This window comes from Micromesistius poutassou (genome assembly GCF_964030765.1).
Source record: "Micromesistius poutassou genome assembly, chromosome: 2".
NCBI lineage: Eukaryota > Metazoa > Chordata > Actinopteri > Gadiformes > Gadidae > Micromesistius > Micromesistius poutassou.
Window position 1 is genome coordinate 12,075,078 of NC_140272.1, and position 14,542 is coordinate 12,089,619.

General features: G+C 44.8%; 2 protein-coding genes across 5 annotated transcripts in view; both read right to left on the reverse strand.

The window, feature by feature from the left end:
- cita (citron rho-interacting serine/threonine kinase a) overlaps positions 1–11,356 on the reverse strand; it is a 39,592-nt gene extending 28,236 nt beyond the window's left edge. For all 4 annotated transcript variants that reach the window (XM_084464348.1, XM_084464349.1, XM_084464347.1 and 1 more), the window contains exons 1-14: positions 11,284–11,356; positions 10,911–11,035; positions 10,564–10,705; positions 10,240–10,415; positions 9,352–9,453; positions 7,667–7,809; positions 7,282–7,375; positions 6,990–7,196; positions 6,517–6,670; positions 4,972–5,161; positions 1,952–2,057; positions 1,527–1,670; positions 1,080–1,199; positions 111–281 (exon numbers count right to left, since the gene is read on the reverse strand). In XM_084464348.1, coding sequence (XP_084320474.1) covers positions 111–281; positions 1,080–1,199; positions 1,527–1,670; positions 1,952–2,057; positions 4,972–5,161; positions 6,517–6,670; positions 6,990–7,196; positions 7,282–7,375; positions 7,667–7,809; positions 9,352–9,453; positions 10,240–10,415; positions 10,564–10,705; positions 10,911–11,012 — 1,851 coding nt within the window. In that variant the 5' untranslated portion in view covers positions 11,013–11,035; positions 11,284–11,356. The remainder of the gene's footprint in view (positions 1–110; positions 282–1,079; positions 1,200–1,526; positions 1,671–1,951; positions 2,058–4,971; positions 5,162–6,516; positions 6,671–6,989; positions 7,197–7,281; positions 7,376–7,666; positions 7,810–9,351; positions 9,454–10,239; positions 10,416–10,563; positions 10,706–10,910; positions 11,036–11,283) is intronic.
- A 568-nt stretch (positions 11,357–11,924) lies between these two features.
- crybb3 (crystallin, beta B3) lies at positions 11,925–14,503 on the reverse strand (the record flags this gene model as incomplete). The annotated part of the gene is made up of 6 exons (XM_084463424.1): positions 14,375–14,503; positions 13,714–13,795; positions 13,492–13,607; positions 13,211–13,343; positions 12,638–12,780; positions 11,925–12,210 (listed from the first exon to the last, which is right to left on the reverse strand). Exons 2-6 carry the CDS (start codon positions 13,786–13,788, stop codon positions 11,925–11,927), a joined length of 753 nt encoding a protein of 250 aa, XP_084319550.1. The 5' UTR covers positions 13,789–13,795; positions 14,375–14,503.
- Positions 14,504–14,542: the final 39 nt, after the last annotated feature.

Consider the following 14,542-nt stretch of genomic DNA (forward strand, 5'->3'; position numbering starts at 1 on the left):
CCAATAATGACGGCGTTCTATACATTATCCCTTACATATCTACTTGCGGCCCATACCTCTACAGCATTATGTTGCCCTCTCAGAGAGGAGGCTACCACGGGGATCTTTACCTTCTGGATCCTCTGCTGGTACTCCACGGCCTTCCTCTTCAGGTCCTCGCTGGTCTGCCTGGAGTCCCTGAGCTCCGACTCGTAGAGGTCGCTGCGGCGCCGAGCCGCCGACAGGTCCTCCTCCAGCTGCCTGATGGTGACCTGCATCTCCTCCAGCTGGGCATGGTACTCCTGGAGGCCCCGGCAGGAGAGATCAGAGCTCTGGGGCGCACACGCTGAGCGACAGACAGCTCCACAGTGGGGCTTCATACACCAGTAGGAATTAGAATGGACCACTTAGGAGTTTGTATAGTGGCCTTAGTCTGACAGTAGATCAGCTTGACAGACAAACAGCCTTACATGACAGAGAATCTGGTCTCAAATCAGATGTGCGCCACATGTGGTCCTCGGATGCATATCTGATAAGTGCCATTGTAATGTGAACATAAAGGGAACATTATTAGATCTGAGCAAACAAAAAACTCTGAACTGAACCTTAGAGCAGGAAGGCCTAGTTGAAATATGACTGCAGACTTTTATTCCCCCCGCCAACGGTATTATGACTCATATGCACACGAAGGCTTATTCTTTGGGTAAAGATGATGGTTGGGATAACAGACACCGTCTGGAGACACGAATGGTGCTCTAACCAAAAAGGCTCACTAATAGCTTGATTAGCATTAATAACACACAAGGGTTCAGTGATGTGCATAATTAAAAGCCTCCTGATAAACTATCGCACCTCCCCCCAAAAAGGTGTTCCAAAATTGATATAGCATAATTCAAAACATAAATAGAAATGTACCTTGACAACAGCTTTGCCTTTAAGCGTTCATTTTCCTTAATGATCTATTAATTAATGCAATAATTACTCATATCTTAATCATTAATGAAAAACCCAGCTTACATGGGGTACGGGTATTCAGCAAATTGGATAGCAAGGTCGGCCAGAAGGTTAGGTAGACATCTAACAGAGAGAGGGGTACCTACCTGCTCCTTAATCTCCTGCAGCTTGTTGCTCTGTTCTCGGATGTCGTGGAGCAGCTGCAGGGCTTTATCATCCTCCTGGGAGACCTCCACCCGGGCCTGCTCCAAGCTGCGCTTCAAGCTCTGCGCACACACACACACACACACACACACACACACACACACACACACACACACACACACACACACACACACACACACACACACACACACACACACACACACACACACACACACACACAATTAGAAAGGGTCCAAACCGATGACCGTTTCAGATTCTTTTTGATTAGAGTGCTTCTGTTCCCTGCCCTTACTTCTGACACAGAAATAAAAACACAATGCTAGTTGTCGTCTCCGGACCCCTTGATGGATGTTTTATACGAGAACCGACTGAATGGATGAGGAAAAGACCCCGGGGTAGACGGGGCCTGGGATGGGGGGGCCACTCACGCTGCATTCTGTGATGTAGGTGGCGAGGTCTTGCTCCAGGATGGTCCGCTGGGTCTCAGAGGCCTTCAGCTCCACATCCTTCTGGTGGAGCACGGACTCCAGGTCGGTCATCTTACGCTGGAACCTGGAGATCTCCTGATCCATCTGATGGGCAAAGCAGAACGGATGTCTCATGATCTGGGGCTCACGTGTCAAAGGTCAGTGGAAACATGAAGGATTGATCTGGAACAATCAACATTTAAAAAATAACTAGTTCCAGTTATTGTCATAACCAGATGATCAATCCTCTGTGTTTCCACTGACATATACTTTGAAAGTATATGAAAACATAGGTTGTAGAAGCACATCTTGGATGCACATTCTGCTATAACAGTTGGCTGTCCACTGCAGACATTGAGGCCAAAGGTTCAAACCACAAGTCTCACCTTGTGGCATTTGTCTTGAGTTTCTTGTAGTTCTTTGCTTTTCAGGTGTAGCTTCTTTTCCATGGAGTTGGTCTTGGCAGGGGAGTTGATGCCAGCCGACACAGACCTTGGCGCAGCGAGATAAATGGAGTTTCAGGTTTCCACTAAGTAAACAGGCACTCAAGTTCTACATGAAATACATTCAGCCAATACTTGGGCCTAGATACATGCCTACACAAATTAACTCTTCTTTTCGTCAATTACGTTGAGTATTCGGGTAACATATCCTGAAAAATGAGCTACAAAAGGCAATAATGCGTCCTTTGTCAAAATCCTGAAAGAGGCAACCTTGGAAAAAAAAAAGAAACGAAATTGAACAATATATTTTCCTTGCAAAGCAGCAACAATGATTTGAATTATCTTTTTCTCCATTCACTCTAACTGTTTAACTACTATCACATTGCAGGGCAGGGTGTCCCTCTTAGACATCCGTGGGAGTTCAGCCCATAGCGATGCACTGACTGATATTCAGTCTGCCCACCATTGCCATCACAAATGAGCAACAGGCATAGCTCCAAGCATTATATTTTCCTTAAAAAGGCTACTGGTACAATAACAAGCAATTGTGATGTGAGGAAAAACTGACAAAAAAAAGCTTTCTATGAATGAAAACCCATCAACCAGTAAGCAATGGTTTGAAGCTATGGTGGTACTCATTAAAGCCTTTCTGGAAGAAGTTGGGACCAAATCATACTTATTAATTCTATAATTTCTTGGTGAGAATAACCAAAGACCGATGATGGCACTGCTTAGAACTGCAGAGGCGCACGTTGAACATGCATCACTAATCATCCCTGATCTGGTGAGCAAATTGATTGTTTTCCATTTAACACGTGTGGCTATAACAACCGCGTCCTGGTAATGGTATGATTGAGTCGACAGACACCAGCGTAAGGGTATTCAAGGCTCTCTGAGCCTTGCATTGACTGAAGAATGAGTCACACCGGCATTCAAAATAATCCCGGAAGCCAGCGCTGCTCCTTTCGCCTCTCTGAATCCAAATCAAGATGCCGCCCCCGAGGCAACCAAGGCAACTTCCTCAGGATCCAGAGGAGAGCCACAAGTTTAGCCCCCTGATATTAACCACCACTCGGGCAGGAGAAGGAGAGGAGATGATAACGAGGGGAGCAATGGTTAGCAGTGCTTCAGAGAGAGGTGATAATATATGAGTGGCCGTCGCCGCCGACTGCATTATTGAAAAGAGGGACATGGGGAGAGAGAGAGACGGCACTCCGGAGGACAGTATGTGAGAAGATTTGCCAGCGATGGACTGCCACACACACACACACACACACACAACTGTCGGTTGAGAGCACCAGAGTCAGACAGTCACATGATGGAAGGATTTCGCACACCCACGCAGCCACAGACCAGAAAATTCAGGCACACACACGTATACGCATGCGCAAAAAGGACAAAATAACACGCAAAAAGGGACATGCCAAGATCAGAACACACACACACACACACACACACACACACACACACACACACACAGTGTAAAAGGCTATTTTTAAAACAGGCTATAACAACAGACGTCTGATATTAAATTGGAACGCATTGGGTGAGTCAGGTTGGGGGGGAGGGGGTGGGGTGTTGTTTTGTTTATACTAACAAGAAGACAGACATGCACGCACAAAAACACACACACACACACACACACACACACACACACACACACACACACACACACACACACACACACACAAAGAGGAAACTCCAAAACACATCATTAGCATTTCATTATGCATGGCTCCGTGTGTACTTCTCCTCTTTGGCTTTACAAACGAAAAAACAAGAGTAGCTACACGCACGCGCATGCATGCAGGCCCCCATGCACACAAACACACACACACACACACACACACACACACACACACACACACACAAACACACACAAACACGCTCAGCTGAATAGAAAGCCATTATTCATTAGATGCAGTAAAGCAAACGACTGGCTTGAGTTAAAGCCCCAGAGAAGAGGACTGCGGGGGCAACACCAAGAAGGGACAGGGACATCAGATCAGAAGAGAGGGGGGGACGGGAGGACATGGGAAGAAAAGAGAGGAGGGTAGATGGAGAAAGGGGGGGGGGGGGACCATGGTAGTAACCATAGAAATAGAAGCGCTCCTCCAATCTTGGGTCATGGCTTCTCCCGTCTAACCCAGTGATGCCTCGCGTATCTTTTTTCCCATTCTCCCCGTTCTGCCCCTCGTGGGCTATGCAATCCCTGGCTCCGCTAGACCTGATCCCGAGCCCCCGAGACGGAGCCCACCGCCACACGTTGTTATCAGAGGGGGGCTGACAAGCCGGAGACCACCGGTGGAATTGATTTGAGAGCGTACGCTATTAAGCTGTCAAGCCCGACACACGGCGCAGTCGCAGGCGCAAGCACAATAGCATCCACCGTGGTGCAAAATGCATTCTCCACATTGACTCTCTCTCGCTCTACCCAATACCAATCAGCACCGATGGTAGAGATAACGGCAGCCAAGATACTCCTGCTGCCCATTCACAGATCCTCAACTGGGTCTTGCTATGAGAAACACTCTGATCAAACACACACACACTCACAGAAGCACAGAGGGTAAAAGGAATGGTAAAATAAATAAAACAGGCAATGGTGCTGAAACAGAATAGGTGATCCCCCTTTTCTGGTTGCCCCGCTCTTGTGATGAAGCCAAGCCCATTGGAGCAAGAACATTGTGTCACACACACACACACACATGCACACACACACACACACACACACAAGCCCAGAGCTCCAGGTAACCTGGACCAAGGCTACCTGTAAATATCCTCCATTGTACAAGCTGCTATCAGTATTATCCTAACAGTGGTTGAGGGGTGGGGGGAATTGATTTACTACTGAAGGGGGAGGGGGGGGGGGGGGGGGGGACCAGCTGAAAAAAAAAAAAGTCCAGCTGGTATCGCTGAGAGCAGCAAGGCAATGCATAGTAAACAGGCACGGTGGTACTCACTCGGCTTTGGCAAGCGCTGTCAACGCCCTGCTGAAGAACCAGCCTAGAAAGGGCAGATCGTGGCCCTGGAAGCCCGCTGTCTGAGCTCCTCGCTGGGCAGCAGGGGCAGACCTGGGGGCTGCCTGCTCCGGTTCTTCAAAATTAGAGGTGTCATCTTCTGTTTGCAGCGTCGGAACAAAAGGCGGGAGGACTGCGGGAGCGGACGGAGGGAAGGGAGAGAGGGAGAGAGGGAGAGAGCGCAGGTCAAAACCAGACCCAAGCAGTGGAGAAGGTAATATAAGGAAAAAGCAGAGCCGGGAGGAAGAGGAAAAAGGGAAGGCGTGGGGAGAAACGACAGAGCGGATGGAGCCTAGAGCGTGCTAAGTCGCACACTCATACACATGCTGCCTCTGTCCCTCCCTCCTGCTCTCTCTCTGCCTCGCTCCCCCTCCCTCGCTCTCTCCCATACTGCAGCAGCACAAGCTAATCATCAGCTGGGGGTAAGCTGAAGCATTAGGCTGTCTGAATGCAGCCAATTGTCAACAATCCAGCAACCGACTGACTGTCCAAACGTCTAGATTTTACTTCTACTGAATGAAATGGAAGTAGTATAGTAATAATAATAATATAAATAATAATAACAATAATTGGAATAATAACAATAATAATGAATCATCAACAATTAAAATAATCATCAAATTAAAAATAAAATAATAAATTATAAAATAGTATAAAAAAAAGGTTTCTGCTTTGGTTCTTGAATGATGACTGATGAGTTAATAATCAGATCAGATTAAACATAAGAGAGCATAAAATAGAGCATAAAATAGCCTTGAAAGAACCAACAATTATTATTTTTACACGTATAAAAGTCCAACTCCCCATCTCGCACGGCCAAAAGAAGCCAATAACTATATCAAATACTTAGCCGGGGAAAGGCCCATAAATAACTAATGATCTCCGATGAATGACAACAAGCGTTTCCAAAAATAGAAATGGGTTTCTGCAGACACATTAATGGCCATACATTTTAATGGGGTGAGGGGGAGGGGGGGAAATCCACCAAGATTCACGAAGAAGAATAAATTAATAAATTAATAAATGGCACGTGTACTCCCCCCTCGGTGAGCATGTCTAATGCTAGCGTAAAAAAAACAGCTCTGCAGCGCCCGGCCACGACGCCGATGCGTCCTGCGTTATGTGGCTTCCTCTGAGTGCCAGCACGTGCGTGCGCGCGCCTCACTGCTCTCCTGGGGAGCCCTGGCCTGCAGCCAGCAACGCACAGCATCTCATTATTTTACTACAACCCAGAGCCAGCGCCACCAGCAAAAAATACACTAAAGCAAGTGATACTACTGCCACATGTGTGTGTGTGTGTGTGTGTGTGTGTGTAACCGACACACCCACACACACACACACACACACTGAACACAAATAATTTGGCTAACTAAAAAGCAAAGGGTGTAGTGAATTCCCCCTGAATGGGTGTTGTGGTTGCGATGGTGAGCGGAGTGAATGGCCTGAGCACGGAGGGGAGGGGTGTTGGGGAGGCGGTTCTCGGCTCACCTTGTCTCAGGTTGTTCCAGTCTGTGCTGGAGAAAAAGGCGTGGCAGCGCAGGCCCTGGTAGCCCAGCCGCTCCCGAGCTCCGCACAGGAGGCTCTGCACCAAGTCCACCAAGACCCTGCTGGCGCGCACCTCATCTGGGAACTTCAGGTACCGCTGAGGGATCGAAACACGCAGAGGTGGTCAAGGAGCTAGCGTATCACAGAAGAGACACGCAGTCACAACCATTATTCTGTTACTATACGGTCGTAAAGTCTCCACGGTCCAGAATAGGACCACTGTGGACCGTCTGTGTAATAACACATGTTATTGTATGATTGCTTTGACACTATTCAAAGCAATCGTAGATACAATGATAGATATGCATGTTTTCATGTACCTCTTTGACGTGAGCTTTTGTCTCAAGAATGTCAGTGGCAAGGAATGGATGACCTTTCATGACCCTGATTGGTGTCATGAATGCAGTCGGTTGTACCTGGAAGTTGAGGATGTTGTGGACGGTCTTGGCGGAGGTGCCGTCGGAGAAGGGGGACTTGCCGTAGATCATCTCGTATGCTATGAGCCCCAGGGACCACCAGTCACACTCCACCCCATAGAGAGCGGGTTGGCCTCCCTTCATAGCGGACAGGACCTCGGGGGACAGGAAGTCCTGGGTGCCCACGGGGGCCGTACGGGCCACCACCTGATCAACACACGAGTCATCAGATCCACCGAACCGGATCGGTTTATTGAGGTGAATGTGTTCAGGCGTTCTATAAAACTCCTACCTTCTTATCGGAGTTCAGCTTGGCAGCGGAGCCAAAGTCTGCCAGCTTAATGTGGCCGGTACGATCGATCAGAATGTTCTCCGGTTTCACGTCTCTGGAAGTGGAAGGAACAGGAGATGTTTGCAAATTCATGTTGGATGTTATTTAAGATCATATTATTTTCCCACGCTTGTTTACACTACAACAACAGTAAGAGAATCAGCAACTCTCTTTTCCCTTCTCTCAAGCCTGTGGGAATTGCTTGTGTTTTATCATTATCGTAAATGACACTCAATCATTAGCATAGAACCCCCAGTGCTTGGTTTTGGTAACTTTAATTAGACTAGTTGTAATCACACACGACTAAGAAATGAACTTAGGCGAGCCGGTAGCTAGGTGGGGTTACCTGTGGACGTAGCCAAGCTGGTGGACACTGTGGATGGCTTCCACCAGCTCAGCCAGGTAGAACTGAGCCATGGACTCATCAAACTGATCTTCATATCTGCTAAGCAGGGAACTCAGGTCGCCTCCTGGCAGGTACTCCATGGCCTGAGAAGCACATCCACATCACCACCCGTCATTTGGTGGAATATAATTAACAAAATATCCTATATGTCCTCTGGGTGACGTTAGTTGTAAAAATATCAATTGTTCAGTGTGATTGCAGACAGATATTGCAATACAAATCTGAATGGACAATAATACAATGATAAGACGAAGTGTGATTCTGGTTAAAACTGGTTGAAGATATGCATTTTGGATTGGTATGGAGTATGTAGTATCTAAAATAAAACTGGGCTAGAAAAAACCACAAGCGAGTTCAAAATAGAAATGACGATGAATGAAAGGAATAATGAGGTTGAGATCAAATATCTCCATGTCAAAGTCAGCAGTTATCTAGGGCTGTGTACAATCCTAAGGCACTTCTCCTGATTATGGATCCAGTTATGTCACAGTCAACAGATTTATATATAACACTGTCTGCAGCTAAGCGTTTGCTCCAAGTATTCACATTTTAAACACCATCTGTATTACCAGCCTTGATATAGAGAGCGGTTGCCAGTGCTCATTTAAGGAAATATCCTCAAAATGTCTCGCAACAGGGAGCTATTAAACCGTGGACACACTAATCAATAATTCATCCTGATCTGTTTTGACAACACGGCAAAACTGATATTTTCCTCCCATTCAAAACACTGCCGTCGTATAAGTGTAGACTCGAGTGAGGCGTCAGACTCATTTTGAATGTATGGCGGCTACCATACAGTCAGCCAGGCAAGCCCCTGGTGCATGAATGGTCGGAGTCTGAATGAACGGCAGCATTCTCCAGTGTTACCTAGCAACAAGGAGACTGGGGCCTCTGTGACACTTAGATAAAGATGGATTCTTTGTATTTTTTTTCCACTCAACGCTCAATAACAGAGGAAGAGACGGAATAGATAAATAGATGTAAGCTGTGTGAGGTAAGAGACATATAATTGTTAAAAGTGGGGTTATTCATAACAATAATAATTCATGTTTCTCTGTAGCTCATAAATAGCAATGAAAACAGCTATAGCCAATGCTACCAAGACGGAAATGTGAGCTGTTGTTTGTAGCTCAGCGTTGTATTTGTATATTTCATGAATATGTAAAATATGTAACGTTTGTAATTAATCTGGGGGGAAATATGATAGAAAACACGTAGCACATAGTGGAGTCCACAACGAGCAAGTCACACAAACATTCAACAATGCAGCAATTCCTTATGCAGCTTCCTCAAATTACAAAGAAACTCCATTGGATTTACAGTAGCCTAAAATTAAGATTATTCAACATACAAAAAAAAAGAAAAAATGGCTTGCACCATACAATACATTTTTGGTTTAGTTTTTCAACATTATTGACAAAGAATTCAGATCATTTGCTATACTATCTTCATTCAATTTGCCACAGAAGGTAATAGATACAGTGATTTTGAACTGCATCATATGATAATGTAAACCTTGTACAGGGTCAGGGCAGAACTCTGGTCTTTGAACACACATGGTCTCATCTCACCGAAAGAGAAAACAACAACAACAACAAAAATCACAGCTACTGTAGGCTCACCAGGTAGACGTGCTCTGTGTCCTGAAAGGCGTAGAACAGCTGAGGGATCCAGGGGCTGCTGTTGAGGGAGAGGATCCTTCGTTCCTCTTCGTGGAACACCACCTACCAGCAGAGCAACATTACACAACCAGCTATACAAGGCCACAACGGCTGGGCCCATCTCCCAAACCCATTTAAAAAAGGCTGAAGCTAATATATTACATCTTTTATCTCTGCAATAAGGCCTGAAATAAAGGCCTCTGAAATAAGTGCTGAAATTGTATCTGGGTCCCCTTGCTACTCGACATTTGGAGACACCAATTTCCACTTTATAAATTACATATACTGTATATTCCAATGTCATTTCCCATTGAGATACAGTGACATCCTCATCAAAGCACTTCTTCATGAAGCTGATTCCTTTTATCACCATATTCATATATCTAGCTGAAGAAATGCATGTACTATTCTTACTGAGATTGTCTCTTCAGAAGCCTGGAGGCTCACCGCTAATTTCTTGTTGGAAAACCCACAGCACCCTCTATTGCCCTGTTATAAAACTGCAGCTTCCAAAAACTGAACATACACTCATGCACTGTGTCAAGGAGAGGCTGCATAATATTGCACATCAGTTACTCTTATTGTTTCGGCCTTACTGTTTTCTGGTATATCACACAATATTTCGATATACCAGAAATTGTAATAAGTAATATTGTATGTAATAGCCAAATAAAATACAGTGAATAACCAAAAGCCTAGTATGAGTCTAAAAACAAATAAAATACAATGAACGCACAAAATGATGTACAGTAGACATAACTTTTAACTGTTTTGCAGTGTCCAAATCTATCAAAGGGTAAACGGCTCATCTTTATGTTGACACCAATGTAAACAGAAGGGAAGTCTTACATTTTCTGCAGCACGTAAAACTTCCTTGTCCATGATTTTCAAGGCACACACATCGCCGGTAGCCTTTTCTTTTACTACTCGAACCTCTGCAAAGTGACCACGACCCACTACTGCTCGCACCTCAAAGTCCTGTGGCCCAGGCTGCAGAGCCTGCAGCTCCATGACTACCTCAGAAACTGTCTCACACACACACACACACACACACACACACACACACACACACACACACACACAGTTTAGCTGTTATGCAAACATGTTTTTATCATAAAGTATATGGATATAAAACATAATGACTAATAATACACAATATAAGTTTATGCTTACATTTGTGGACAAAGTTTGCAACGTGTTGGATCTTCATTAGGTCGGGAGAGGTGCACTCTTGATAGAGCACTAACAGTGCCTCGAGAAACTCCTCCCGGCCCAGATTGCATCTTTCCTCTTGTCCACACAAGCTAATTCGACCCTGACAAAGGAAAAAAACATCCCAGTATAAGGAAGTCAGTCCCTCCCAACCTATATTTAGCAATGTAGTAATCCCCCAACAATGAACCAGAGGGATGGTCTTAGTAAGTCACACAAAAACGATACATTCTGACAATGATATAGCCATAAGAGGAGCATATATTTCCAGTGACAATGATAAGGCAGTAAGCTTGATCGCCATCTACCTGAAAGAGGTGGTTGATCCGGGAGCTACGGCTTGTGATAGGATCCGTAGAGCAAGGCACCATCTTCAGACTCCCTTGGCTCACGTACTTGAACTTCAACATGATTTCTTCACAAATATATGACACTAAATAAAATCAAACGTAAAGTTAGAAGGGGCCCGATCGGGTTGACTTAGACGTTAGCCTTACGTTGTATGACATGTAACGATATGACGTGTTAACGAAATGTCAACAAATGTATTCTTGGTGAGCTTAGCTTGCTAACGTGTTCGACAGTTTGTCAAATTATGCAAAACATGACTACCTATAATGTACAGACAAAAATAGAAGTTCAACAAAATACCATAACGTAATACACCCACGAACAACTCACCAAACTTCCATCTAAATAATATGATATCGCTCCTATAAAGATAGAGAAAATACTATGTTGACTACTCTGCCCGCATCGTTTCCGGTTAACTTTCAAAAATTTGCGCGTTCCCAAGCCATTCTTTCAGAGCAGTCCGGACACTCGTGTTTGATTGGCTGTTGAAATCGTTAAGGGGCGGGTACAAATTATGCTTGTGACATGTAACCGACCGCGTTATGCTTTCAAGAGATGAATTGTTGATGGTTAATGTGCAAATAAGAAATTGTTTTTCAGCAAATTACCATTTAAACTATGGTTTATGCAGAATGAATAAAGGGATAACTTTCAATGTAGTATTTCTAGCAGAAGCTGATCAGATATGTTACCATGAATGCTGTCAATACCTGATTACAAAATAAATCATTGTCCAGCTATAATCTGTAAATAATTCCCTATATAAATGTATCTATTTTAATAAATCATAATATTACCAAATATCAAGTAAAATAACCACACATTTCCAATTAAAAACACACTTCACAAATTTGCTTTTTGGATAATCCATAGCCTTTATTTTCAAACAAGATGTCAAGTAATTTGTTTTCCACTACAAATGTATCTTGCTAGAGGGAAGAGGAAACCCTGTTGAAAGACAGCTCACTTCAACTGGCCCCCGCGGCCGCGGGGGGAGTTGGGGCAGGGGGGTTAGGGTTGGGGTTGGGGGTTGGGGCTGGGTTTGGGGTTGGGTTAGGGTTGGGAGTGGGTTCAGGACCAGGAGTAGGGGCGGGCACGTTGAAACGCCCCCTCTTATGCCACTGCATGTCCCTCACACGTCGGAAGGACTGGATGAGAGGTGTTGCGGCTCCCCAGTCGTTCCAGTGCTTGTAATCGCCATGCTCAAACACATACTGGCGCCCCCTGTAGCCAGGATACATGTATCCCACCCACCTTCAGAAAGCAGAGGAGGAGTACAATTAGTGTGTGGAACAGAGTATTCAACATCCCAGACCTGCAGAGGGGCAAGGTATGTCTTAAAGGGTCTTTATCTCCACCAGGTGTGATATTGATTAGTCATTACAAGCCATTTCAAAGTCGACCCCACAGTGACATCACACGTGGGAGCGTCCACCTAGGTGTTTGATGGATATATATATCAACCTACCAGCTTACACAGTTGAGTGTACCAACTGGTAGGCTGATCTATAACAGGTCGATTTTGAAATGGCTCATCAATATCACACCTGTATAACAGGGTCACTTTAACATCAAGTCTTCCTCTCAGCATCAGATGATAAACACCATGGTAAACATATCCAAAAAGACAATCCAATAATTCAAAGTGGTGCGTACTGCTTAAAGATGTACATAGACTTACGTTCCATTGACCGACTTGATGCTGGCAACGCGGTCTTGGAAGCCATGAGCCCAAAGACTGGGCACGTCGTCATCAATAATCTCCATCTTCCTCCCGGCATAGCCCGCATTTTCAAACAGGTGCAACTTATGCTCCGCAGTGTCCTGGAGAGAGAGAGAGAACAGGACTCTGGTACATCTGGTGCATTGCAAGATTTTTAGAAAAGTGTCAGATCCATACTGTTTGTAGAGCCTATAGGGTAGGCAATTTGGAGAAAGCAGCCAGGGTAAGATACAGTATATTTAGAAAATATACAACCCAAAATCCCACCCCTCTCTTCAGGCCTCCCTCCAAAGCCACTCCCCCAAAACAAATGTTTTTGGCAGAGCATTTGATTTATTGTTTTCTGTGGGGATATAAATAGAATTTCAGCAAATCAAAAAATGCTTATAAAACAAATAGCCTACCCTAGCTTTAAACCTCATACCCGATGGGCTGAACAGTCTCTCTTCACAAGCTGTACTTGTACTATTCATCAGCAGTCATATCACTTATGAATGCATTATGCTCTTGTAATATTTGGCGTTTACTGACCACCTTGAGAGGTCTGAAGGAGTGCAGGTAGTAAGTGCTCTGGCTGTTGGTCCAGGTGCTCCAGCGAGGGTACTCCCCTTTCTCCAACACAAACTGCTCCCCAGCGAAGCCCGGGAGCTCATACCCGACCCACCTGGAGGGAAGAAGAGCAAATACAGGGTCAAAACAAAACATGTGGGTCAACAACATGCAGCAGTCACATGGGCGGAGTGGAAAGGCAGTGATGTGGTTGAACAAGCATATATTTATACAGAAGAGGCAGTTCGACAGGGAATACTCACGGGCCACACTCTACAATGATTGAGCCAATCCTCTCTGCCTTTTCGATCACATCCTTGCATTCAGCAGACAATTCCACCTTCTTTCCGATGAAGTTCTCAAACTCGAAAGCCACCAACTGCAAGCGAGGAGCAGATTTTATTGCGTCTACGTGGAATCACACAGTGATGACTCATTTTCATGCCATTTTTCAGAGCTTGTCAGAAGTCACTGATGATTCGTACCTTGTATGTGACTCCAGCCCCTCCTTGGCCCTTCCCTGCGGCCTGTTGGTCTGGTATTCCCTGATGTTCGGGCATGTTCCCTCTGCAAGACACAGCAGTCACAGCCTAACTGACACCACTGCCCTAATATAAACACACTGCACCTTTGATTGACTCCTGAAAGGGCTATGGGTAAAGTGGATTATTGTAACCTGTTAACCCTAAATGTAAATTGATAAAAAACCTTTTTCTGAAGTGAGGCACTGATAACATGATCAATTATACATTACAAACAGGTAAATTACATATTGTTAATATGACAACAATAACTAATTATTGTGCATAGTATAACTTTATTTAACTTTGTTTTGCATAGTAGCAGCTTTGGATTTGATTAATATTAAATGTTAAGGCAACTTTAAATATAACAAACATTTCCCTGATAAGCCAAATAACACACTGACTTTGCACACATCAGAGAATGCTACTTCTATGGGCAAGGCAAGCTAAGTCTATTTATGTAGCACCATTCAAACACAAGGCACTTTGTAGAACGCAAAACACAATAGGCTAGAGGGTTAAAATAGACAACCTATTGGAAGAAAGTGACACCAATTTTTGCAGAAATATCGACGCATATATTGTTATTTGTACCTGAAATGTGGCGTGTGAGACACTGTACCTTGATCAATCCACTTCCTTCTGGTTTTTCTTTATCTCAGTGCTACTGTTTCTCCGAGTGAGGGTCTGTGGGTGTTGGTGGCCTGGCAAGCAGTGGGTAGAAGCCAGCGGTGGTATTTATGGTTTATTTCTGACCACAGCAGCAAAAAGCCTGTCGATGCAGCAAGTC